This window comes from Zootoca vivipara, chromosome 10, assembly GCF_963506605.1.
Source record: "Zootoca vivipara chromosome 10, rZooViv1.1, whole genome shotgun sequence".
Taxonomy (NCBI): domain Eukaryota; kingdom Metazoa; phylum Chordata; class Lepidosauria; order Squamata; family Lacertidae; genus Zootoca; species Zootoca vivipara.
In genome coordinates this window covers 54,597,782-54,621,438 of record NC_083285.1, presented here as the reverse complement: position 1 = coordinate 54,621,438, position 23,657 = coordinate 54,597,782, and the positions used below count along the sequence as shown (strand labels likewise).

At 43.9% G+C, this 23,657-nt stretch overlaps 1 protein-coding gene across 4 annotated transcripts; it reads right to left on the bottom strand.

The window, feature by feature from the left end:
• Positions 1-5,364: 5,364 nt before the first annotated feature.
• CCDC77 (coiled-coil domain containing 77) lies at positions 5,365-21,998 on the bottom strand. 4 transcript variants are annotated; one of them, XM_035128561.2, is made up of 12 exons: positions 21,936-21,998; positions 20,796-20,851; positions 19,673-19,889; positions 18,683-18,825; positions 17,617-17,713; positions 14,564-14,636; positions 14,329-14,423; positions 11,648-11,796; positions 10,170-10,698; positions 8,956-9,081; positions 8,679-8,831; positions 5,365-7,527 (listed from the first exon to the last, which is right to left on the bottom strand). In XM_035128561.2, exons 2-12 carry the CDS (start codon positions 20,831-20,833, stop codon positions 7,381-7,383), a joined length of 1,767 nt encoding a protein of 588 aa, XP_034984452.1. In that variant the 5' UTR covers positions 20,834-20,851; positions 21,936-21,998; the 3' UTR covers positions 5,365-7,380. The 4 variants fall into 4 exon arrangements, with proteins under 4 accessions (XP_034984452.1, XP_034984451.1, XP_060135954.1 ...); XM_035128560.2 differs by lacking the exon at positions 21,936-21,998 and adding an exon at positions 21,635-21,923; XM_060279971.1 differs by lacking the exon at positions 21,936-21,998 and adding an exon at positions 21,635-21,923 and having other exon boundaries at positions 18,683-18,735.
• Between the last annotated feature and the right edge of the window lie 1,659 nt (positions 21,999-23,657).

Here is a 23,657-nt window from a genome sequence, read left to right as displayed (position 1 = left end):
AATCCTTGGTTTTATGGGTTTCATTTGGAGGGGGGAAGAAACATAAAACATAAACAGGTTCACAGGGATCTGTGCTCTGGATTCATGTCTCTGTGCCATGTGGTGCAGTGTATCACCGGATCTGCAGCTTTTGTGGAGCAGTCTGATGTGGCTACTGATGTGATCAGAGATTTTGTGGCTCTCCCTAGTAAAAATCCAGAGGATCCGTACCTCAGGTCCACAGAGCTGCTCCTGGTGGCACTGGCTTCATGATGTTCATGGCTCAGTCCATGGATTCAATGTGATTTGGTGGTGGATTTGGTGACATCTCCTATGTAAATGCTGTGGGTCCTGTCAATGAGATGACATGGTGCAGCCAGGTCATACAACTAAAATGCAATTATTTGATTGTCTTCAATAAGCTTGGCTTGTTGACATGGATCATAGTTGTCAAGTTTTCCCTTTTCTCGCGAGGAAGCCTATTCAGCATAAGGGAATTTCCCTTAAAAAAAAGGGAGAACTTGAAAGCTATGGCATGGATGCTGCCCACCTGTATACAGTCATACCTCAGTTTAAGTACGCTTCGGTTTGAGTACTTTCAGTTTAAGTACTCCGCGGACCCATCTGGAACGGATTAATCCACTTTCCATTACTTTCAATTGGAAAGTTCACTTCAGGTTAAGTATGCTTCAGGTTAAGTACGGACTTCCAGAACCAATTACACTCATACTTTGGGTTAAGTATGCTTCAGGTTGAGTACTCTGCGGACCCATCTGGAACGGATTAATCCACTTTCCATTACTTTCAATGGGAAAGTTCGCTTCAGGTTAAGTACAGACTTCCGGAACCAATTGTGTACTTAAACTGAGGTACCACTGTAGTTTCAAGGCACTTGCTCTCCCAAGCTTTAAAGCACACAAGTCTGTTTGTGGGAATAGAGCAGGGGTAGGCAACCTCAGGCCCGTGGGCCGGATGCGGCCCAATCGCCTTCTCAATCTGGCCCACAGATGGTCCGGGAATCAGCGTGTTTTTACATGAGTAGAATGTGTCCTTTTATTAAAAATGCATCTCTGGGTTATTTGTGGGGCCTGCCTGGTGTTTTAACATGAGTAGAATGTGTGCTTTTATTTATAATGCATCTCTGGGTTATTTGTAGGGCATAGGAATTCGTTCATTCCCCCCCCAAAAAAAATATAGTCCGGCCCACCACATGGTCTGAGGGACGGTGGACCGGCCCATGGCTGAAAAAGGTTGCTGACCCCTGGAATAGAGGTTTGGCTGTTCTCATTACAGCAGACACAGAGTTGCTTGTTTGAAAATACTCAAACAATGGGCACATCCACAGTGTAGTGGTCATTAGCCCAGTTATATAGTTAATTGTTTATATAACACCCCCCCCAATATGTATAAATTAGCAAGGCAAATAAATTGAGGCAAATTAAAACAAATGCTGCAGCATATTGGTGAAGTATTTCTAAGATCAGAGATTATGGCTGCAATCTTGAGCTCAGAACCATTAGGCTGAATGGCTTAGGATTTGGTGGAACTTTGGCTCAGGTGGGGAAATCCTGGCTTAGCTGGGATATACCAGTGTAACTACCCCATCCCAGCTGAGCCAGAGCCCCATCCCTGCTCTGGCAGAGAATCTTATGCCAGTGTAAGTTTCCCCAAGTGGGCATTCTAGGGGAGTGGTGGGGGTTGGAACGGGCAGGAGGGGACATGCTGGCTCATAAACCCATTCATCTTGGACATGTTACTTAACAACAAGCTGTAAGTTAAGCCTTGCACACACAGCTCTGACCCCCCCCCCCGCTAGTGATCTGACACCCCAGATCACACAGCAGTAGCAGGATATAAACTGAGCATGGGCCAGTCTCAGGCTCACTTCTTCCCTCCCAGGACATGGCATACTGTCTCATGTGCTCCTTATGTGGTGACTTTGAATGTAGGGACTTTGTACTCAGGCAGGGGTGAGGCAACTGCCTTGGGTGGTAGGATCCACAGAGGCAGCAGATATGAATGCATTGCCCTCTACAGCAGCCTCTTGGTGAACAGGAGGTGCTTTTTCCCTGGCTTTGTGAATATCATGAAATAAAACTTGATTGTGGGACAGAAAATCAAAGGCTGCAAAGCCCTGCTTTAGGAACAGGCATAGTGAAACATTAATAAAAGCTGGTGTCAAAGAACAGGAGAGTGGCAGCTATCAAAATGAGGAACTGCATTTGCCATTTGCTTCAAGTATTCTAAAAGCAGGTTGTGTTTTGAACTGAGATGCTAAACTCACAGGAGCAAAGTGGTACATGCCCACACCTAAGGAAGTGAATAGCGTGGGGCTATATTTATTTAGTTCATTTAGATATCTATTCTGCTTTATTCCTTGAACGGCCGATTATCCCACTTTACATCTGTTCCGGGTTTATTTATTAATCCAAGTTGCTCAAGATGGTATACAAGGCCATATCCTCACAAAAACTGTCTTGCTTAGGCTGAGAGACGGTGACTGGCCCATCATCACCCAGTAAGCTTTATGGCTAAGTGGGGATTTGAACCCTGGTCTCCCAGGTCTTAGTCTGACATTCTAACCACTACTCCATACTGGCTCTCTGTTGTGGCTGTGCTAGTGAGGAAACAGCCTGCCATGAGTGATGCGATCTCAGTGCAGCCATTGGAGGAAGGTCCTGCGGTCCCACGTTGCTCCTTATCCAGAGGGATAAACGTCCTTGCCCACTGCTTCCCCTTCTTCTGTATCAAAACATCTATGGTTGGCATCAGAGGCAAGTTGCCTCTGAATACCTGTTGCTGGGAACTGCAAGCGGGGGAAATTGCTCTTGCACTTGGGTCCTGGTTGAAGGCTTCTCATAGTCGTCTGGTTGCCCACTGTAAGAACAGGATGCTGGAATAGATGGAACTTTGGTCTGATCCAGCAGGGCTTTTTTATGTACTGCACAACCCCTTCAGCCTCAGCTTTATGGAAGTAGTGTTGTGGTCTAAACCACTGAGCCTCCTGGGTTTGCTGATCAGAAGGTCAGCAGTTCAAATCTGCGCAATGGGGTGAGCTCACGGCGCTCTGTCCCCAGCTTCTGTCAACCTACAGTTTGAAAGCACACTAGTGCAAGTAGATAAATAGGTAGTGTTGCAGCAGGAAGATAAATGGTGTTTCTGTGTGCTCTGGCTTCCATCACGGTGTTCCATTGTGCCAGAAGCGGTTTAGTCATGCTGGCCACATGACCCGGAAAGCTGTCTGCAGACAAACGCCATCTCCCTTGGCCTGAAAACGAGATGAGTGCTGCAACCCCATAGTTGCCTTTGACTGGACTTAAATTGTTCAGGGGTCCTTTACATTTAACCTTATCGAAGATAAATAAATAAAATTCCTTCCAGTAGCACCTGAGAGACCAACTAAGTTTGTCATTGGTATGAGCTTTCGTGTGCATGCACACTTCTTCAGATACGCATGCACACAAAAGCTCATACCAATGACAAACTTGGTGCTACTGGAAAGAATTTTTTAATTTATTTTGTTTCAACTACGGCAGACCAACACGACTACCTACCTGTAACTAGAACTTATGGAAGCCGTTTAATTTTGTTAATAATTTTTTTTTTTTTAAAAAAAGAAAAGTCGTACTGGGCTCCTTCTGGAAGACGTTCACTCACCCTTTCCCCATAGGGAGCAGAGAGTAGGGAAAAGTACTATTTGAAGATACTCCAACTTCATGGCATGAAGATAAGCCCAGAAGCTGAATGTGGGTGTAGAGAAATTACTGTGGCAGTGATTTTGTACCATCTTCTTGGCATAAAGTAATAGAGAATGCATTGCAATTCTTCCCTACCCACTATCCATAGCTAGTAGCTTTGATGTGTTAAAGCAGGCAGTGGGATTGGTTTGTGTACCCAAGTGTGCTCTTGCAACCTCGGGAGATGCATCTGGGTTCTCTAAAGCACACAGGCAAACAATAGCAGCGAATGTTGTGCTGATTTGGGGGCTGATAGGAAGTTCCTTTCATTGTGGCCCAATAAGAAAACCATCCAGCAGTTTAAACAAATGGGACATTGGCCAGCAGGGCATTATGGTTTCCTGGATTGTTCTCTCTCGCAGATAGCGAGCAACAAGAGATGCTGTCTAGATGAACAGTCTTCCCAGATCAGGAAGCGCAGCACGACTTCCTCCCCAACCCGCGTTCTGCTGGAGTAGGAAGGCAAAAGGAATTAAATCTGTTTCTCAAAAGCTCCAGGAAGACTTAGAGAAAGCCTTGCAAGGAAGCTAAAGAGACGCAAACGTTTAAAAATAGTTACAAATGAAATCACACTGTGCATACACGTTATGTTCGATAATAGAATAAGCAGAAAAGGAGAGCAGTTCCTTTGCTCTGCTTAATACAAGAGGGACTGCGCCCCCTAGCGCTTTTTAATGTTACAACAAAAAAACACGAATCGTTATTTGCAGTCAACAGACCATTATTATAACATTGTTGTTGCTTAGTCGTTAGCACAACTAAAAAACACAGAAATAAAGTAATACTGTACTAAACATTATGTGTGTGTGAATCTATAAACTTCAGAAGTGATAGTGAGAATGGCGATACTCAAAAACTTTTGCCCCTTGCTCTGGGGCTGACTTATTTTAACCCTGAAGCAGAGTATCATAAAAGACTCAGAAGAGTGGCCTGAGAATAATAATAAAAACAATAATAATACCCCACCCATCTGCCTAGGTTGCCCCAGTGCTCTGGGCAGATGTATAACAGGATGTACCGTATAGATATATATTAAATAAAGGATTGGCTGGAATTATGTTCAGATTAACTTTATGGATAGAGATCCTAGGCAAGGGTCCATAGCAAAATGGGAGAGTGCAGAAGCTCCAGGTTTAGTCTTGGCATCTCCAGCGAACAAACTCTGAGACACTGGAGCTTCTGCTCCCAGGCAGAGCAGCCAGTACTGCGCTGAATGGACAATCTGGCTCTGTGCAAGGCAGCTTCCTGTGGCGCAAGATATATTACTTTTCCCTACTTGCAGCTTTAAAATGTATGTTGGAAAGTGGGAAGGAAACGATTAGAGGACGTAAAAGCTGTGTAATGCAATGCCAGCATGATCCGATATGGTGATCTTCACATATGGTGAAGCTCCAGTGTCAAACTCACATATTACCATATTCCAGCATTATAGAAATTACTATATTTAGCCCTCGGTTCCCCACACATCTTTAAGGCTAAGAGAAGGATGCACATGCCCATATCCCAATCACCTTGGGGCAGCTGTCTACAGACATCCACTTGTGCTAATGGTTCAACATATGTTCAGAGCGTGAGCCAATTTGTTTGAAGTCTTAGCCTTTTCTTTTCATGCTACCCACCCCACCCCACCCCACCCCCATTTCCTCATCTCCATTTTCCACCGTAAGTACAAATGCATCTTAGGACTTCATCTCATGATATGCAAGCATTCTTGGTATCGTCTTTCAAGCAAGCAGTTTCAGAAGATCCGCAATCTGGGGGGGGGGGGGAGGAAAGCTGGGAATAGGCTCTACCTTTTGGAGGAAATCGGGCAACACTAGCTAGTGCAATCTTTTATTGACTTTGCAATGCAACTTACAAGTTTGATTGCCAGGCACTTGAGAAGGATCACAGAACTTACCGGTAATTTAGACAAGAGAACCTGTGGCCCTCCAGATGTTGGTGGACTACAACTTCCATCATCTCTTATCATTGGCCATGCTGGCTGAGGCTGATAGGACCTGGAGTCCAACATCTGGAGGGCCACAGGTTCTGTACCCCACCCATCTGACTGGATTGCCCCCCAGTATTCCTGTAAGGGGCAACACAACCGTGTTTTTAATTAATCTAATTAGAAGTGTTTAACTCCAATTTTATTATAAAATTTGAAGAAATCGACAAGTATAGAAGGTACAAAATACAAAGAGACACGGCTAAGGCATGTTCAGTTACTGTACAGCATTTTGCTCTTCAGAGATCCTCAAGGTGTTATTGTGTGTAAACATGTCCAAATCATTACAAGCCAGTTGAAGCCAGACGAGAATATAGTTTTGATGTTATTATGTTACCGGTGCAGGCAAAGAGCACCTAACACATCACATTTAATATTTGCAGTGCAAACAGTCTCATCTACATTACTTTTGCTTACCGTGTCAGATTTCTAAGAGCAAAAAAATAAAAATCCATCTGCCTGCCTGCTGTTTTGCATTCTCAGCTTCTTGCTTACTATAACTGCTGGCTTTCTTTAAAGAAAGCAACGAGGCGCACAGACTTTCCAGCTGCAGTGATTTTAGTTGTGAATTCTGTCTGGAGGTGCATGTTAGCGTTTACACATTAGCAGCACTGTGATATGGCTGTTTTAAGTACCCATCACAAAGTCACATGAGAATGGAGACCAGAAACCTCAACAGGGATAGGACTTCCGATAGGATCACTTGAAAGGTTAAATATTTCCTGCATGGAAAGCACTTCCCTCTTGGAAACCAAGTGTGACATATTGGTCAAAGGCAAGCAATTGCCTGCATTTCGGCTTGCAGAAGTGGTAGGAAATGGAAGCCTTGGTGACAAATACCAAGAGATATGTTAAATTAATGTCAAGTTTAATTCTATAGCAGGGGACTAATGATGCGGCCTGACAACACTTCAAGTGTTTATCTTGCAGCGGAAGAAATTCTGCAAGAAAACCTAAGCGAGACCCACGACTGAAGCAGCACTTGTACAACCTGACTTGAGGCGCATTTCTTTGGAAGCAAATTCTTTGGGGTTCCTCATCTTCTTCCTGCCCTGCAACACAACAGAGCAGATTTGGAGATGGTGCAGGGCAAGCACATGCGGGAAGTGTGGTGTGGAGTTGCACTGTGTGGGTAAAAGGTGTTCTGCTTGTGCAACTATTTAGCTGAATACTGCCCACAAGTGCAGATGTAACCAAGGGCTTCTCTTCATACAAACTGCCATCCACCCTTTACAGAATAATTTCTGAGGGACATGGGGAGGTTACTTCCCTCTTTATAATAACCACTGACACACATAGCATGAAATCTACTTGAGCTGGTTTCTGGAGATGCCTGAATATTGCATCGTTCTTAGAACAGATGAAAACGTTCCTGCAAGCTGCAAGAGCAACGTAAGAGTTAGCAAATGACTCCAGCTCAATCTGTGCATAAACTGAGGTCCAGAAAAACAGGAAGCCAATTCTAAACCCATGTAAAAAAATAAAAATAAAAATAAAGAGTTTCCTTCCAAACCTCACATTAGGTTTAATGGGTTCCCTTAAGTCCTGGAGTATAAAGCTACACCCTAGAGCCACAGAAAGCTCCACGTAGTGTCACAAAATAAAGATACAAGAAAGCTGCTGCAACAATGCCCTTTATCTATATGCCACTGGTGTTGGCTGGCGTGTCTTTTATCAGCAGACTCTGAGCTCATTTTCCAGCCCATAGATCTTTGCCTTTAAATTTTTCAATTCCCCTTGAATTTTTTTAGTTTTCCTATTCCCCTGGCGAACTTCCTGCAGAATTGCAAGGTCTTGGTCTGGCCCCACAGTCGCTGTCACCTAGAGAGGGAAAGAAAAACAGATGGATATATAAAGGTTCAGTCAACTTGATCATTCTTTTTCAAATGGCGCATTGGCACCCTAGATGAAGAAGATAACGGACAGGATCAAACGCCTGTATAAGCATCTTTCACCTTAGTCTAGCACTCTTGGTGTCCTCAAAGGAAGCAGAGTCCTTTAAAAATTAGTAGCAACACTGAGTAGGAGAACCCTTTTTCCAGCTTCAGCTAGTATGGCAGCTACAATGCTTCCCGAAAAAAGCTGGATCTCACCATGGTAATTTCTGTTCTAGTTATCTCCAGTTTAGACTATTGTAGGGTTAAGTCAACCCGGTATCCTCTAGATCAGGCTTCCTGAAACTCGGCCCTCCAGATGTTTTGAGACTACAATTCCCATCATCCCTGACCACTGGTCCTGCTAGCTAGGAATCATGGGAGTTGTAGGCTAAAAACATCTGGAGGGCTAAGTTTGAGGAAGCCTGCTCTAGATTGTGGTTGGCTATCCTGGGGTCTGTTGGCTACTGCTGTCCCTTCCCGCAATTCATCATTTTCAGAAAAGTTATATGGTTAAAAAAATGCTTTTGTGGGTTCCAAAAGGTTGGGTTGCCAAAAGGTTTGTGGCCATCCAAGCCTTCCCCTCATCCCATTTTTCTATGATTTTAAAAACTGGATGGTTCACAACATAAAAATAAAAAAAATGAGAAGACAAAATGCATAATAGAACAAAAGCAAACCAATTATCCCTGTCCCACAAACGCATTAAAAGGCCAGTCAAAACTATAGCGAAAGGGATACCAGGTCAATTTTGAACATCTCCATTCACAACTAGCAGGATTCCTAGTTGTGGGCTAGTGTATGTTTATTTTCTTCCTTGTAACAGAATTGAGTATCGCACCAGAGGAATTCTGTCTGAACATTCAAAATTAATTCTACCTAGGACTCAGCTACACAGCTGCAAATAAAACATTTAAAGTGTGTTGTAAAGTGCATTATACAGATGTGACTCTAGATGGCGATGGTGAGCTATGGCAAATTCAATATATTTTTCCGAAACTTTTTTTAAAAGGGTTTTCACAGCGTTTTTTATATGTATCTAGGTTCCACCCTAGTGGATCTCAGTCCTGTCCTTCTCCTGGTCATAACAGCACTTACCTTGAAAAGTAGTCGCTCTACCTCCTTCAGACTTTGCCGAAGTTGTTTGAGGTCTGTCTTATAGCCTTCCACCTCCATGCAACGCCGTTTCTCCAAGGCCTCATAGCGCTGGGTCATCAGCTGCAGGCGCTTCCCCATCTTTTCTGAGCGTTCCTTTTGAAAGCAAACAGAAGATTATAGATCCCATGAATAACTCCTGTAATAAAGAGGATGGAGGAGACTGTCACAGCATGCCAAAGTGGTTGCTAAGCTTGACAGCAGCAGGGAAAGATGTTACCTTGAAGATCTCTCGTCCTACATCTCCTTCCTCTCGAATCTTAGCCAGCTGCTCTTCCAGGGAAACGCACTGCTCTCGGAACATGTTTGATAGCCGCTGTTCCTGTGTTAATCGCTCCTGTAGCCTCTGTGATTGAGATATATATTTATATGAACCTTGGCTTATGAAATGCTGTAAGGCAGAGAGAGGCCTTATGCAGAACTGCTTCCTTCCTAAACAGCACTATGAAGGCAACTAGATCACCCTGAATAATTAGTGGCTTCTATTATGACAAAGAAGGGCATTAGTAGGACAACCCTGTGCTTGTTTTAAAGTTAAGCTGGTTTGAGACACTAATGGTACTTTAGTTCACATGTTCTACTTGCTACAGGTAGGTAGCCGTGTTGGTCTGACGTAGTCGAAACAAAATAAAAGAATTCCTTCCAGCAGCACCTTAAAGACCAACTAAGTTTTTTATTTTGGTATGAGCTTTCGTGTGCACGCACACTTCTTCAGATACACTGAAATAGAAGTCCCCAGACGCTTATATATAGAGAAAGGGTGGGGAGGTGATATCACTCAGAAGGGTGGTGGAAATGGGTGATTGAATGACTGACAGCTGTTGACGACTGTAAATGGTCTTGCATGAAAAAGCAAAGGGTGAGATGGAAATAGACTGGAAAGATAAGTTGCTGAATTGCAACTTATCACCAAGCTTAAAACCATGGAGAGACCTGGTTTGAACAGAGACGTTGGATTCTTACCTCATTATACATGATAAAGCGATCTTCAGCCATCTCACCCCTTGCTTTTTCATGCAAGACCATTTGCAGTCGCCAGTGGAGCTGCTGTAACAAGGGAGACTATGTCCCCTATAACCAGCCCCAATCAACAACTTGGATGCAGATCTTATACAAACTTTTACATCACCAAGTGAACAGCCCCACTAGATCAGAACAAAGGCTAATCTAATCCACCTTTCTGTTCTCTTAGTGGCCAACCAGATGCCTCTGGGAAGTTCACAATCAGGCCTTGAGCACAGTATCACTCCTGTGGTGAGGAAAAAGCTACAGTACTCTTGATACTAGGGGATTAAAAAAAGAAGAAGACATGACTGGCAGGACAGCATAGGGCTACATCTCAATGTGCCACAGCATCAGGGGGTGTTGACATTTGATGGTATCATATGTTTGAGCCCTCAGAAAGCGCAGTTAGGTTATAGCAGTCCCTGTTACCTTAATCTCTGCACAGTATCGTTTACGGCATTCATGCTGTGCTCGTGAAACGTGCTTGACACCTCTGTCTTGCATTTTCCTCCTGCCAGAAGCAACTCTGCCAGTAGAATACTGGTACGGGCTGCTTTCCCACTGCTCTGGGCTGCTTTCCCACTGTTCCGGGCTGCAGCTGTCCCACTGCTCCGGGCTGCTGTCCCACCGCCCTGGGCTGATGATGCCTTGCTGGCCACTGTCCCGCCTTCTCCTGATGTCTCCTGAACCTTGGCCACTGTCCTGCCTTCTCCTGATGTCTCCTGAACCTTGGCCACTGTCTTGCCGGCCGCCGTCTTGGCTTCTATTGATGACCTCCCGACCTCTGCCAACGTCCCGCTGGATCCTGCTCCACTTGGGTGCTCTTTTGCTTTTGTCCAGCTTCCTCAGCAGCCTGTCCTTCTCTGCCATCCAGGATTTCTCATTTGCGCGTGCGTCAAACTTCATCTGGAGAAAATCTCTGGTGCTCTCGTGCAGCAAGTTCTGAACTTTGTGGTAGCTGGAGAGAAGAATGGCAATGAACCGGTCATCAGTTTCTTCCCTTGCTCTTCCACTATCCGTGTTACAAATCGGGGTGGGAATCAATCGCTTGAGAGCGCAATTCACTTTGTCAACGGGCAGCTGTCTGTCCCTGGCTTTGGACCCACATGAAACCATTGTGAGGGACCTCAACAATAATGAGGCTGTCTTATATTGGAATCTTTGACCCATGCCTTATATTGGAGTCATTTGTTCATCTAGTTCAATATTGTCTATTCTGACTGTCAGCAGCTCACCAGACTTACCAAGCAATACACAAGATCCTTTGGTTGGAGGTCCGGTTAACTAACTTGGGACCTTATATGTATGCAAAGGATGTGCCTTGCAACTGGGTTGTGAACCCTCCCTCAAATTAAAGCCAGCACCCAGAGCCGTGCATCTCTCCCATACCTGAGTAGGGATCCAAACCCTGGACCATCATATTAAAAAATATGATGCTCTGCTGACAAGAGCTACTTGTATGCATGCATATGAGGAGTCCAAGTTCATATCTAAGGAGTAGGACAGTGCAAATGTATGACTGGTTTCTACCGTATGTTATGTTTGCCACCTTATACGTGCTACGAGAGACACAAAGTACCCTGTGACTTCACACCGTACCAAATCAACACCAATAGGAGGTCCATGCACTGTCTTAATACAGTTGACCAGCACTTCTCCCCATCACAGCAGGGTTTTTTTTTATTGGTCCCACGATATGCTATGAAGGCACAAGAGGTGACCACCTTGCTGAAGCTAAGTAGGTCTTGGTCTGGTCAGTACCTAGGTGGGCGACTGCCTAAGAACCACACATACATCACCATTGGTTCCACGATGGAAAAAGGTGGGATAGAAATGTAAGTAAAGTAACATAAATAAAATGATTTGTATTCAGACTGAAAGCAAAGACACATTCTTCTTGCACTTACTTCTCAGTAAGCTCCTTGATCTTCTCCTGGTCCCTCTGATGCTGGACCAGAGTCTCTTCTACACGGATTCGTCTGTCCTCCAGCAATGCTTCAGTTTGTTCCTTGGACAGCTTGGCCTGTTCCTCTAGTTGAGCTTGAAGAGCTTCAACCTAAACAAGTACAGAAAATGAGGTAGAATATTTGGTCATGTTTTCCTCTGGCAGAACAGTTAACATTGTTCTATACACAAAGAATAACTGGGAGCCGTAATGTTCAGAAGTGCAACTTCCACCTTCTTAGACACCTGCCCAGAGCAGCTAGATGCTGGAGAATAGCAGAAAAATGGCTTCATAACCATCCCAATGAACTTTCTCGTCATTTCTTTCTTCATCACAATGGAAGACCTGATGCTGAACTAGATGGACCTTAGAAAGAGCTAGCATGGATATTATTTTTTTGTTCCTGTTGTGAGACTATTATGGAAGTCATTTGGTTTAAAAAAAAAGCATTTGAAAAGTAATCCTGGTCAGGTTCTTGCAACTGCATTTTTAAAAGACAAAAAAAGCGCATTTGATATTGGATTTGGTTTTTTGTTCTTGCTTTTTAACAGGCAATTTTAAGGCGCCTTATTCAGCTATAAAAGTAACTCTGAAACTCTAAGTTTGGCACAATAAAAAGCTTCATACCTACCTAAGCTGTCAATCTTGGAATATAAAAGCAATACTGAAAACCAATTGGAAAACTAAGAGATCGTATGATAGATTGGGGCAGTCAAGCACTACAATGAGAGAGAAATAAGGTGGCTAAATACCCAAATCAATGAACTCTGTTTTTAAGTTCCTTTACTAATTCAATGATCATGCTATTCACTGACCATGATTGTTGCAATTGTCATATGACAAGCCAGTGATTTGGAGCCATTTATCCCATTTGCCTCCCTTTCCCTCAAATGCACTTGATTCATCACCATATGAATGAGTTGCTAATAGATCAGCTACAAGTATGGGGGTGGGGTGGGGTGGGGGTGTTGTCACAATCAGCCACCCTACGTAAACATTTAAATTTTCTGAAGTCCAATGCAAAACAGACAACTCTCCTCTGAATATTCTGGCCTCTCTCTTTTTACTGTTGGCTCTGAGCAGTTAAAGCAAAAATCAAAGTTTAATTGAGTGTGATGAGATCATAAGCAAAGAGAAAGAATAGGGTCTCAAATAAATTTACAGTACTGTATTGTTTTAAGATGCCTGAGAGTACATACCTGAAAACAACCACCACAGGAATGCCTTACTGATTGACAACAGGAACAAAAACACAAAGACAGGAAGCAGTCTTTTGCATTTAATTTACTGGAAGGTGATGGGGTTAATGTTCTAGAATGGTTTTAAGTATGTTTTAATAATTTGTTTTAAATTGTGTTGTTTTAACAGTGTGATGTTCACTGCCCTAGGCTCCTATGGGAGGAAGGTTGGGATACAAATTTAATGAATAAAATTAAGCAATGATATACTTCTTGTTGGCTAGTGTTCTAAGATAAGTTAACGGAAGGAAGTTAATGGAAGGAATGTTTCCTCTCCTCTCTTGCCTGCCTCCCCCGACATGGTGCTGTCAGGACAGGACTTTGGAGCAAAGCTCTGGGAGGACCACTTCGCAAAATGAACAGGAAGGGCTTCAAGCCACCCGAGTTGGCTTACCACTTTTTTTTGCAGTAAATACACTAGAGTTTGGGGAGGGTCACAGCGCCAAAGGAAATGTTCAGAGCTGTTCTTCCTCTCACCTCCCAAAGGTGTCTCTGTCTCCCTGAGGATGGCCCATCGTATAGGGCAGTGATGGGCAACCTTTTGAGCTTGGTGTGTCAAAATTGGCCAAAAAACTGAGCATAACTCGGGTGGTGTGTCACTTCGAGAAAAAAAACCATAATTTCACGATATTTATAGTTTAAATAACAAAAATGTATAATTGTAATATATAACTGTATTTAATAAACCAAAAACTAATTATTTAACCAAAACAAACCAAAAACCCCTTATTTATCACAAAGTGCCAGAGTTGTTGAGCTTTGTGGGGGAAGCTGCTAACCTCTGGAGGGTTTTTTTGGGGGGTGCAAAAGTTGCTTTGCTTTTGGGGGGGGGATGTCCCAAAGCTGCTGCGCTTTTGGGGGGGGGAAAGAGAACAAAAATAAATGACGGATAATACCTTCGCTGGAACTAACATGCAGCACCGACATAGTCTGCCAAAGCACCAAAAAAACCAGCACAGAAAGCGCCAGAAAAACAGCACAGAAAGGGTTTAAAGAACCAATCTCTGGCTACCAGCAACAATGGAGACAAGCTGTAGCGGAGACAAGCTCTAGAAGAGACAAGCTGTAGCGGAGACAAGCTGTAGGAGGAGCGGGAGAACAAATGGGGAAAAAACAACAACAGGAACAACAACAACAACAACAACAGTGTGAATGGGCTGATGGGACGTGTGCCAGCAGCGAGGGCTCTGCGTGTCACATCTGACACGTGTGTCATAGGTTCGCCATCACTGGTATAGGGGATTATCACTGACCTAAATACTTGCTCCCCTGTTTTCAATCGATGGCAATGTGCATAAAATCATGCCCATCATTGGCAAAGTTGACTTTTCACAGAGAAAGAACTATTTGGTTTTAGAGATCTAAAAACAACAGAAGTCTACCCAGGCTGCACAAAGCCACTTACCTGTAATAAGAGTGTTTGCTCATCTTTCATGTATCTATCCTCATTTTCTGGTTTTTCTCCCTTTTCTGCTGGTTTTGTGGCACAGATTTTTATACCTAGAGTAGAAATAAAAGCTGAATTGGTAAAGAAAAGCTATGCCACTCCTTTATTTAGATGTCCCCGCCCCACATGCCCACAATATCCTCTCTCTTCAGATGACTTCTTTGATGGAGACAATTTTTAGCTTCTCAGTTACCTGCTTTTGAAGTATGCTTGCCACTTCGATCATGTGAATCCCTGCCCTTGATTAGACTTTGAGGTATAGTGGCCTGCAAGGACAAAAAGGCTTTATTTTCTGCTCTGCTTCTGAGATAGGCTTCAGTAGCAATACAATGCAAAAAGCCTCAGAGGGAAAGGAATTTTAAAGTAAAATAGGCACATGACTGAATCCCAGAATGCAACATGAACTTGTGGCTCAGTTCTCCCTGCAGCGTCGTTTCTCTAGCAGCCCAGTTCCTAGAAGGGCACTTCTACCCATGTTGTGTGTACAGGTCTCATCTAGTTCTGCCACCCAACAGCACCAAATGGGTGGTGTGTAACTGCTGGAGTTGGGCTTCAGAATTAGGAGTCAGTTTGCCCCCTATTACCAGGACTGTGTTCTGGGTACCACCGTAAGAGTTGCTCTCTTAGCACTGTAATGTTCAGGACTGGATCTGTATGCACCCATCTGTAGCGCTCCATGAAGTCACTAGCGACGCACAGAACGGCAGCTGAAACAATTACAATCTTGTCTTGGGCTTGCCAACTTCGAACACTGTCAGAGCTTCCTGAATGCACACATTGTGCTGTCTTTTGGTCCAGGGAGGAATGTGCAAACCATTAAAGGTAAAGGGACCCTGACCATTAGGTCCAGTCATGACCGACTCTGGGATTGCGGTGCTCATCTCGCTGTATTGGCCGAGGGAGCCAGCGTACAGCTTCCGGTCATGTGGCCAGCATGACTAAGCCACTTCTGGTGAAACCAGAGCAGTGCACGGAAATGCCGTTTACCTTCCCGCCAGAGCGGTACCTATTTATCTACTTGCACTTTGACGTGCTTTCGAACTGCTAGGTGGGCAGGAGCTGGGACCGAGCAACGGGAGCTCACCATAGCTGCCAAGTTATCCCTTTTTTACAGGGATTTTCCCTTATGCTGAATAGGCTTCCTCGCAAGAAAAGGGAAAACTTGGCAGCTATGGAGCTCACCCCGAACCGCCCACCTTCTGATCAGCAAGCCCTAGGCTCTGTGGTTTAACCCACAGCGCCACCCGCGTCCCTGTGCAAACCATTACTGTCCTGCAAAGTCCGTTTCTTTTTCTGTTAAATGCAAATGATCAGGGTTGTAGCTCTTGCTCTGACATTATAACCCCCACACTAGTAGCATGTCCTTGTTAGGCCTGAGCATTCCTAAAACCCTTTGAGGAAGTAGCAAAGTAAATGTGCTCAGAATCAGGAAACTGGACGCCAAGCCCCTTGTTACAAGTGTCTTTCTCATCTGTGTGTACTTGCTGGTGAAATAAAAAAACAAGCAAACCTCCGGAACAAATAATGGTAGACAGCTGGTTGAAATCATTTGCATAGACTGTTTTAAGTACAGTAGCTGTTTTTTGCAGAGATAACAGTTGCTTTTTAAAGACCGCCCACTGGAATTTGTAACTATGTAAGGCACTGGATTTAGTGGTATGGAGTTAAATCCATAAACTTTTAATAAATAACAACAACAACACCCCACCCAACTGACTGGATTTTCCCAGCCACTCTGGGTGGCTTCCAGCAGATATAACAACACAATAAAATATTAAACATTAAAACTTCCCTACACACAGACCCCAATTACTTCTTATTACAGTAGTACTTTGGAACTCAAATGTAATCTGTTCCAGAAGACCATTCGAGTTCTGAGGCGCGGCTTCTGATTGGCCAACAGATAGGTTTTTGCACAGTGGAAGCCACACCAGACATTAGTGTTCTGAGGAACATTTGAAAACCGGAGCACTTCTGGGTTTTTGGCATTCGGGAGGCAAAACGTTCGAGAACGGAGCCTTTCGAGTTTTGAGGTACCATTGTAATAGCAACAATATTTACTACCGTCATAACCTGGCTTGGATCCTGAGTTGCCCTTTATAGGAGGAACTTCAGTGCAGTGATGGTTCCTACTGACAGGCTCTCAGCCCCTACCAATTTCTAAACCTTTTCTGCAGCAGATTTTCACAGTGCACATGGGGATGTGGGGAAAACTGTCAAAAATGACCTCCCCTCCCCCAGTGGGAGTATCCCATGAGCAAAATACATCTTAAGGGAATCAAGGATCCTAATCCCTATTTAGCAATCTCCATTTTTAAGATACCTGAAGTAGGTATAGGCAGAATAACTACAACAGGGGTCCCCAGACTACGGCCCCCAAGGACCCCCGCTGCCCACTCTTACTGGTGCGGCTGCCGACTGCCGACCCAGAAAAGCAACGGAAATAGCTTGCGCGCACGCGCAAGCATCATTTCCGGTGTACTACCGGGTCGGAGGAGGCTTCTGCACATGCGCACAAGCTATTTCCGGCATTTTCCAGGTTGGGAGTGTGCCAGAAATAGCGTTTGCGCATGCACATAGGCGCGCACAGCCGTGCGCTTCCGCTCCCCCACCCTCCGGCCCACCACGCAATCGGTGCGGCGGGCATCCGACCCAAAGCTGGGTAAGTTTGGGGACCCCTGAACTACAGCAATCATCGTTTTATCTTAGTTTTCGTAAAGCAGAAGATTAAGAAATGAATAACAGCATATAAGCAATTTCAAAAAAGGTAAGACCGCAGATCTCTTGAGCTAGATATCTGACCAATGGAAACTTTTACAGTATCACAATATATTTATTAGGCTTTGCTCAATGGATTACTTTGTGAAGGCTATTCCACAGTTACAGATTTTAGAAGGATAGTTCTGTGAGCCTACTTTTGCTTAGGGATTCAGCAGGCTGAACTCAGCAGGGCTTACTTCTGAGAAGACATTCACAGGATTGTGTAGCATGGCATACAGTTATTTCCACTCCAGAAATTTACTCTATTTCACTATATATTGCTGCAATTCTTTACTGTTTTGCTGTCACGGTTTACTATTGTTACTTTACATGTCACATCATGCTGTATTTTATTGTCGTAATATGCTTTGTGAACCACCAAAGGCAATGCCTTTAATGTAATTTATATCTCACAGAGGCAACATAGAACAGTTTAGAAAGAACCCGAAATAAAAACGTCTTGCAGGTTAACAGAGGTGCTCTTACCTTGTGAGGTGGTTCTTTGCAGAAATAGGTAACTTCGCCACTGTCTGTTCCTAGTAAAGCCAAAAGATGCTGGATCTTCTTTCTATCCTCCAGCTCTCTGAAATCATTTTAAAGGACAGTGACTTATTTCTGTTCCCAAAGGCACTAGTTGGTGCACCCTGTCTTTAAGGCCAACTAGTGGAAGCCCAGCAAACATCTAAGAAGTGGGAATAGATAGCTCGCTTGTCTGCATACACTGGAGAAATTCTCTGTCCTGTAGAATCTGGCTGCTGAACAAGATCTTACGTAAAGACAGTGTGTAGTGCAAGGCCCCCAATTTCCCCTATCCTATTTCATTCTCTCTTCTCACTAATATTGCATCCATTCCACAAAGAATTGACGGAGCATATAGTAGCTCCTTCCTACTCAAAATGAGGACTCAAATTGGCAACTGCTCTGCATATCCTAGCACAGCAGTTCAGCAAAAAGGAAAGAAATAGTCTCTGAAGCCCTTCCAGCCTGGTGTAACAGGCCAATGGCCCATCTAGTCAAGCACTCTGTTCTCACCATGGTCAACCAGCTGCCTGTGAGAAGCCTACAAGCAGAACGTGAGCACTGTCGCCACCTAGTGCCACATTTGTATATTGCACTTTACAACACACTTAAAACGTTTTATTTGCAGCTGTGAAGCCGAGTCCAGGGTGAAAAACTCTTTTCTATCCACTTTCTCCATGCTATGCATAATTTTATAAACTTCTTACATGTCACCTCTTATTTGCCTTTTCTCTAAACTAAAAAGTGCCAAATGCTGCAACATTTCCTCGGGTGGGGGTTGCTCCACCTCTTTTATCATTTCGCTTGCCCTTTTCTGAGCCTCTAGTCTAGGACAACAGCAGAGGGGATTGGACAGTAGCACATCTACTTTAGGATAGGTAGCACGCTCCACATTCTTCCCTGTAGATCACTTCATGTGGGAGAGAACAGCAGGTATCTCAATCCCTGTAACTTTAAAAAGAAATGGCACAAACATGCCGTTCCCCTCTGTTCTGCAGGCTGTTTTTCCACTCTTCCTACCTAGGCAACAAACCTGATTTTGAGCCGATCGTTCTCAGCATAAAGGCGCAAGACGTGCTCCCTCTCCTGAAAGAGGAAAACCTGCATGTCACTCAGAGCCTTCTGCAGCTCTGCGATTTCTTCTTCTCGCTGACGCATTTCCCATTGTAATTTGTGCTGCAGGGGGGAAATGGAACAGCAAAGGTAGGGCAGAGACAGGGTTTCTCATTGCGAACCAAATACTGTACTGATGAAATAACCTTTGCTCCAAATCCCCGGATTACTACTTGCAACTGTTTCATATACCTATTAAATAGTACGAAAGACAGAATGGAACACTGTGGAACCCAGCAGCACAATTGCTATAAGGCCACATAAGTTTCCCAATGCTAGTCCTGGTAGTGACCCTGGAAGTAGGAGCGGGACCACTGTGACAAGGCACCATTGTGCCCCAACCCAGAGTTACTCCAGGATGATATGATGGTCCACTACTGAAAACTAACATTCTGGGATTCTCCAACACCAACTCCGCCAGTTCAGTCACAGAAGCTGCTGGGCAGCGGCACTGGCAGGACACCGGCAAAATCCCCATTTTGCCTTTCTGACCCTACATTAGGTACAACCCCTTACATCCCATCTATATTTGATTGATACTAGTTTTAAATAAAATAACCTACTGGTTTAATAGTTGCTATATTAGAATTCATTTTATTTAGGATGAGGCTAAGGGTTTGACACTCAAACCCAGGTTTATAGTTTGGGTCACTCCCAGACCTATAGATGACTTTGCCAGCCGCTGCCAGGCCCCACACCATTCACATTTACTCCTCTTTGTATTTTCAAAATGGACCAACACTCCTCACTTGGAATTTCCCAGAAAATCCAAGATGGCAAATACTCTCTTTGCAAACCAAGTAACAAAGCATTTCAGCAAACACTAAATCCTAATTCAAAATACTAAACCTGGCTTTGCTAAGCACCAGATAAAAGTGATCCGTTCACCCATCTTTTGCTTTTCCCATACCTGCTCATCATGTGATGCTTTATATTTCTCCAGCCTTTGGACCAGTTCCTCATGCTCTTCATCAAATTCTGCAATCTTTGTTCGGTAGTATTCTAGCAGTTGCCGGGAAGGGCGGAGAAAGGCCAGACGTTCGTTGATTGAAGGAAGAGGAGTACAATCATTCTGGTGAGGTGATGGGAAACTAGTACATTTGGGGGAGCCGTGGCCGGTAGCTGACCTGAACACCATGATTGAATATAACAAGAACAATTCTATTACAAAGTCATAAAGACTATCAAACCTCAATTCTTGAAGTTAGCAATAACATAAAAACACAGAACGGTTTCACACAGGTCATAAAATCTACGGTAGACCTGAATTTAACCTATCCCACCTCCAGTTTCTCAAAAGCTGTGGCAGGCTCCCTTTGGGGAAAAGGAACACCTGGGAGGGATTCTGAAACTTTCTTTCCCACTAGACAAAAACTGAGTATTATTGCTCCTTGGGAGAGGACCCTCAGTGGATCCATCTTTGATTTTTGAGAAACTCAATTTCCCCTAAAGAAGGTACCTTTCTCCTACTTTCTGTGGAACCTTTTTGGACAAAGGCATGACTAAGCACACCCAAAGGTGTCAAAATTGGCATTGTTCCACATCCAAAATTGGCTCCTCCACTTCACCACACTCACGCATCAGCATATACATGCAGGAAACATCTGAAAGATGCATCGGCATTTCAGGGAATTTGAATTCCCACCTGCTCTTGGGAATTTCCTCACCTTGTCCTCCATAGATACAGTACTTTCCTTTGTGTTGCTCATTTAAGGAAAAAGGGGGAAATTAGCACAAAGACAGAAATTGGTTGTGTGTGGTCTGCACATGTGTACACAAGAGTGGTGTGGGCAGCCACACCCACATTAGCCTTGGTTATACCACAGCTTTTGGCCCATGCAGTCCTCAAAGGGCTGGCCATTAAGGAATGTGGCCTTCGGACCGACAAAGGTTGGAACAGGGGTAGGTGGGTATCAAGCTACAATACAATGTTCTACCTCTAAGAGTGGAGTGGCAGGCGGTCTTCAAGAAAAGATATTCATAATATTTAATACAAATGAAGAGGAAACAAAGCAGTCAGTTCCTTAACATACCTTTTGGAGGCAGAGGGTGTTCTTGGAGAGGAAATCATGTTGCTCACGCCTACCACCTGCAGTAGTGCCAAATATACCTTTTTTTTACTCTTTGGTAACAGAAGCATAAAGCCAAAGGTTCAGAGAAAGTGTATTAACGGTTCTGTAGTGGCCCATTTTTATTTCCTCACTAACAGATGCACGTGCTCAAAGAAAGTGGTTTGAGAACCAAATTCACGCTAAATCAAGCCGTGCTGCAGCCAACAATTTTTCAATCTGATGTGGCAAACTATGCACTTGTAAAAGGCTTCATACACAATAGTGCACATATAAATGATTTATTACATTTATCCTACCACACAGAGCTAAGAATTTCAACCAAAAGGCCCCTACCTTTCTGCAGGGGCTAATGTCTGCTATCAGCCTACCCACACAGAATTGGGAATTTGCCAGGTTTTGCAGCCAAAGAATAGAAAGCAGTGGGAAAGGTAGCAGGGAAAGTCAAAACAGGAAGAGGTAGAGAGAAATAAAGTAATATGAGTGTCGGAAAGGTGGCTTAAATTATGGCAAGTTGTTATGAGCAGTTGCTAGCAAGGGAGGTACCTAGGGCTGGTGAAACCGTTTTACCACCACCCCACCTTGCTTTTTATTCCTGAAACAGCTGTGAGGTCGAATGGTCTCAGCGACTGGTCCAGGGTTACTTTTAGCTAAAAAGGGACTTGAAGCCAACTCTCCCCAAGCCCAAATTCATAGGCAACGCAACACGCTGTTTGCCTCCAACCCCACACCCCAAAATAATATGCGAGGACTGGCTGTAAACCTGTGTATTTGCCTGCTTGGGCATATTTTTTGGGACCCACCTTATTTCTGTGGCTGTAAGATCTTTTAAATTGCTTCCGAGTATTGAGTTTTGATTGTTGTAACCCACTGTAACAGTAATAATAATAGGTGGGGAGCTTTACCCTCCTAGTCATCTGCATTAGACGCCCCCAACTTAACTTTTAAAGATGAAAATCAAACAGGAGCCCCTTCCTCTCTGACCTAGCAAAGCACCGTGAACCCGCCCCACGGAGCAAGTGGCTTGCATCGTGTTTCTCTCCGCTTCTGCCCCACTTCAGCCATCCCGTGCGCCTCCCCGCCGCTCACCCCAAACACACTAACCGCTCTAACACTCCCGTTCGCGCTGCAGCTAGTGCTCCTCTCAACCGACGAACCAAAAAGCCAAGCCGAGGGCCCCTCCGCGCCTACAAGCACTCTCCAATCGTAAGAGCTGTAAGAAACGGAGTCAGAGCTTTTCGCCCAATCCCAGCTCTCTTGCCATCCAGCGATACTTTTAAACTCTCGTTTACAAGGGGAAAACGAAGCCCAGACGTGGGAGGAAGGAAATCGGCGGCGCGTGGGAAGAGTTGGGGATAGGCTTAGAGTCTAGAGAGGCATGTTAAAAGTTAATCCAAACCCTTCGCCAAAACGAAAGCAAAGAGGGAATTAATATAAATCAAACCAAATAGTTTCCCCTGTTAATCGGTTTGCAGCATCAACCAAGAGCCTTGGATACTTTCACATAGCTGCCAAGTTCTCCCTTTTCTTAAGGGAAATTCCCTTATGGTGAATTGGCTTCCTCGCGAGAAAAGGGAAAACTTGGCAGCTATGCTTTCAAAGCACAGCACATTCCTATGTTTACTAAGAGGGGGGAAATCCATTAACGCGTGGGCGTCATGCAGTGGGATTTACTTCTGAATAAACTTGCCTAGGATTGGTGCCCAGGAAGACAATGACACTGCAAATTTTAATAAGCTTACTCTGCAGAAAGTGGTACCAAGTTTAATGGTATTTATTCCTAGGTAGGTGTGCATAGGATTGAAGATATCATTGCACTTCTGTGCATATTCACTTGGAAATAAATCCAACTGTGTTCCTCGCTCCAATCCTGTACATGCTTACTCTGGAGTAGACTCCGTTTAGTACTGATGTACTTCTGAGTAAACATGTACAGGATTATGGTTGTTATAGAATCATAGAATTGTAGAGTTGGAAGGGACCCTGAGGGTCATCTAGTCCAACACCCTGCAATGCAGGAATAAATCAGCTAGTCTATAACTGTGAAGTCCAAATAAGCCCCATTGTATTCACTTTAAGCGTGGATGGGATCACTCTTTGTTGGTTATATTGCTTACTTACCGGTACTACACTCACCCTGTACATTGCTTATCAAACCACTCTGAACAACAACAAAAATAGTAAAATCACTATAAATTAAACAACCTTCAATAATACTTAAAACAATATTTCTCTAAATTCCCTCCTGCTTGTCAGTTCAGGATCTTTGTGCATCTGATAAATAGTTCATGAAAGTTTATTGCATTTACATTTATACAGTAAGTATTTAAGGTTCCACAAGACTGTAGTTTTTGCTACAACAGACTAACATGGCTATCCTGTAAATTAAAAAGTGGACATAATCCATTTACTTTTAAAAATCCTAATTGGTACCAGTGCAGTCAGGCCAGGATTGGCCTATCTTGCCTTGGTGAGCGACAAAGTGCAGTTAACTTTTTACGCATTTGCCTATCTGTTGTAAATGCTTAATTTAGTTTTTCCTTATATAGCAGGCTAATAGCAAGTGTTTAATAATGCCTTTACATTGCTTTGCATCCTCCAAGAAATGTGTGTACATGTGTAGAAGGCAGTTGGACATGAGATCCCATTGATTTATTTTATTTTTTAGCCGCTCTGAGCCCGGGCATGGCAGGGTAGAAATAAAATTTTTATTATTATTAATTGGGGGGAAAGGATCTGCACAGAAGTATTAGGTCAAATAAGCACAGCAGCTCTTCTTTGGTAGGTGCCCTTATGAAGCAGTTGCGGAGATTGAAGGGTCTCCAG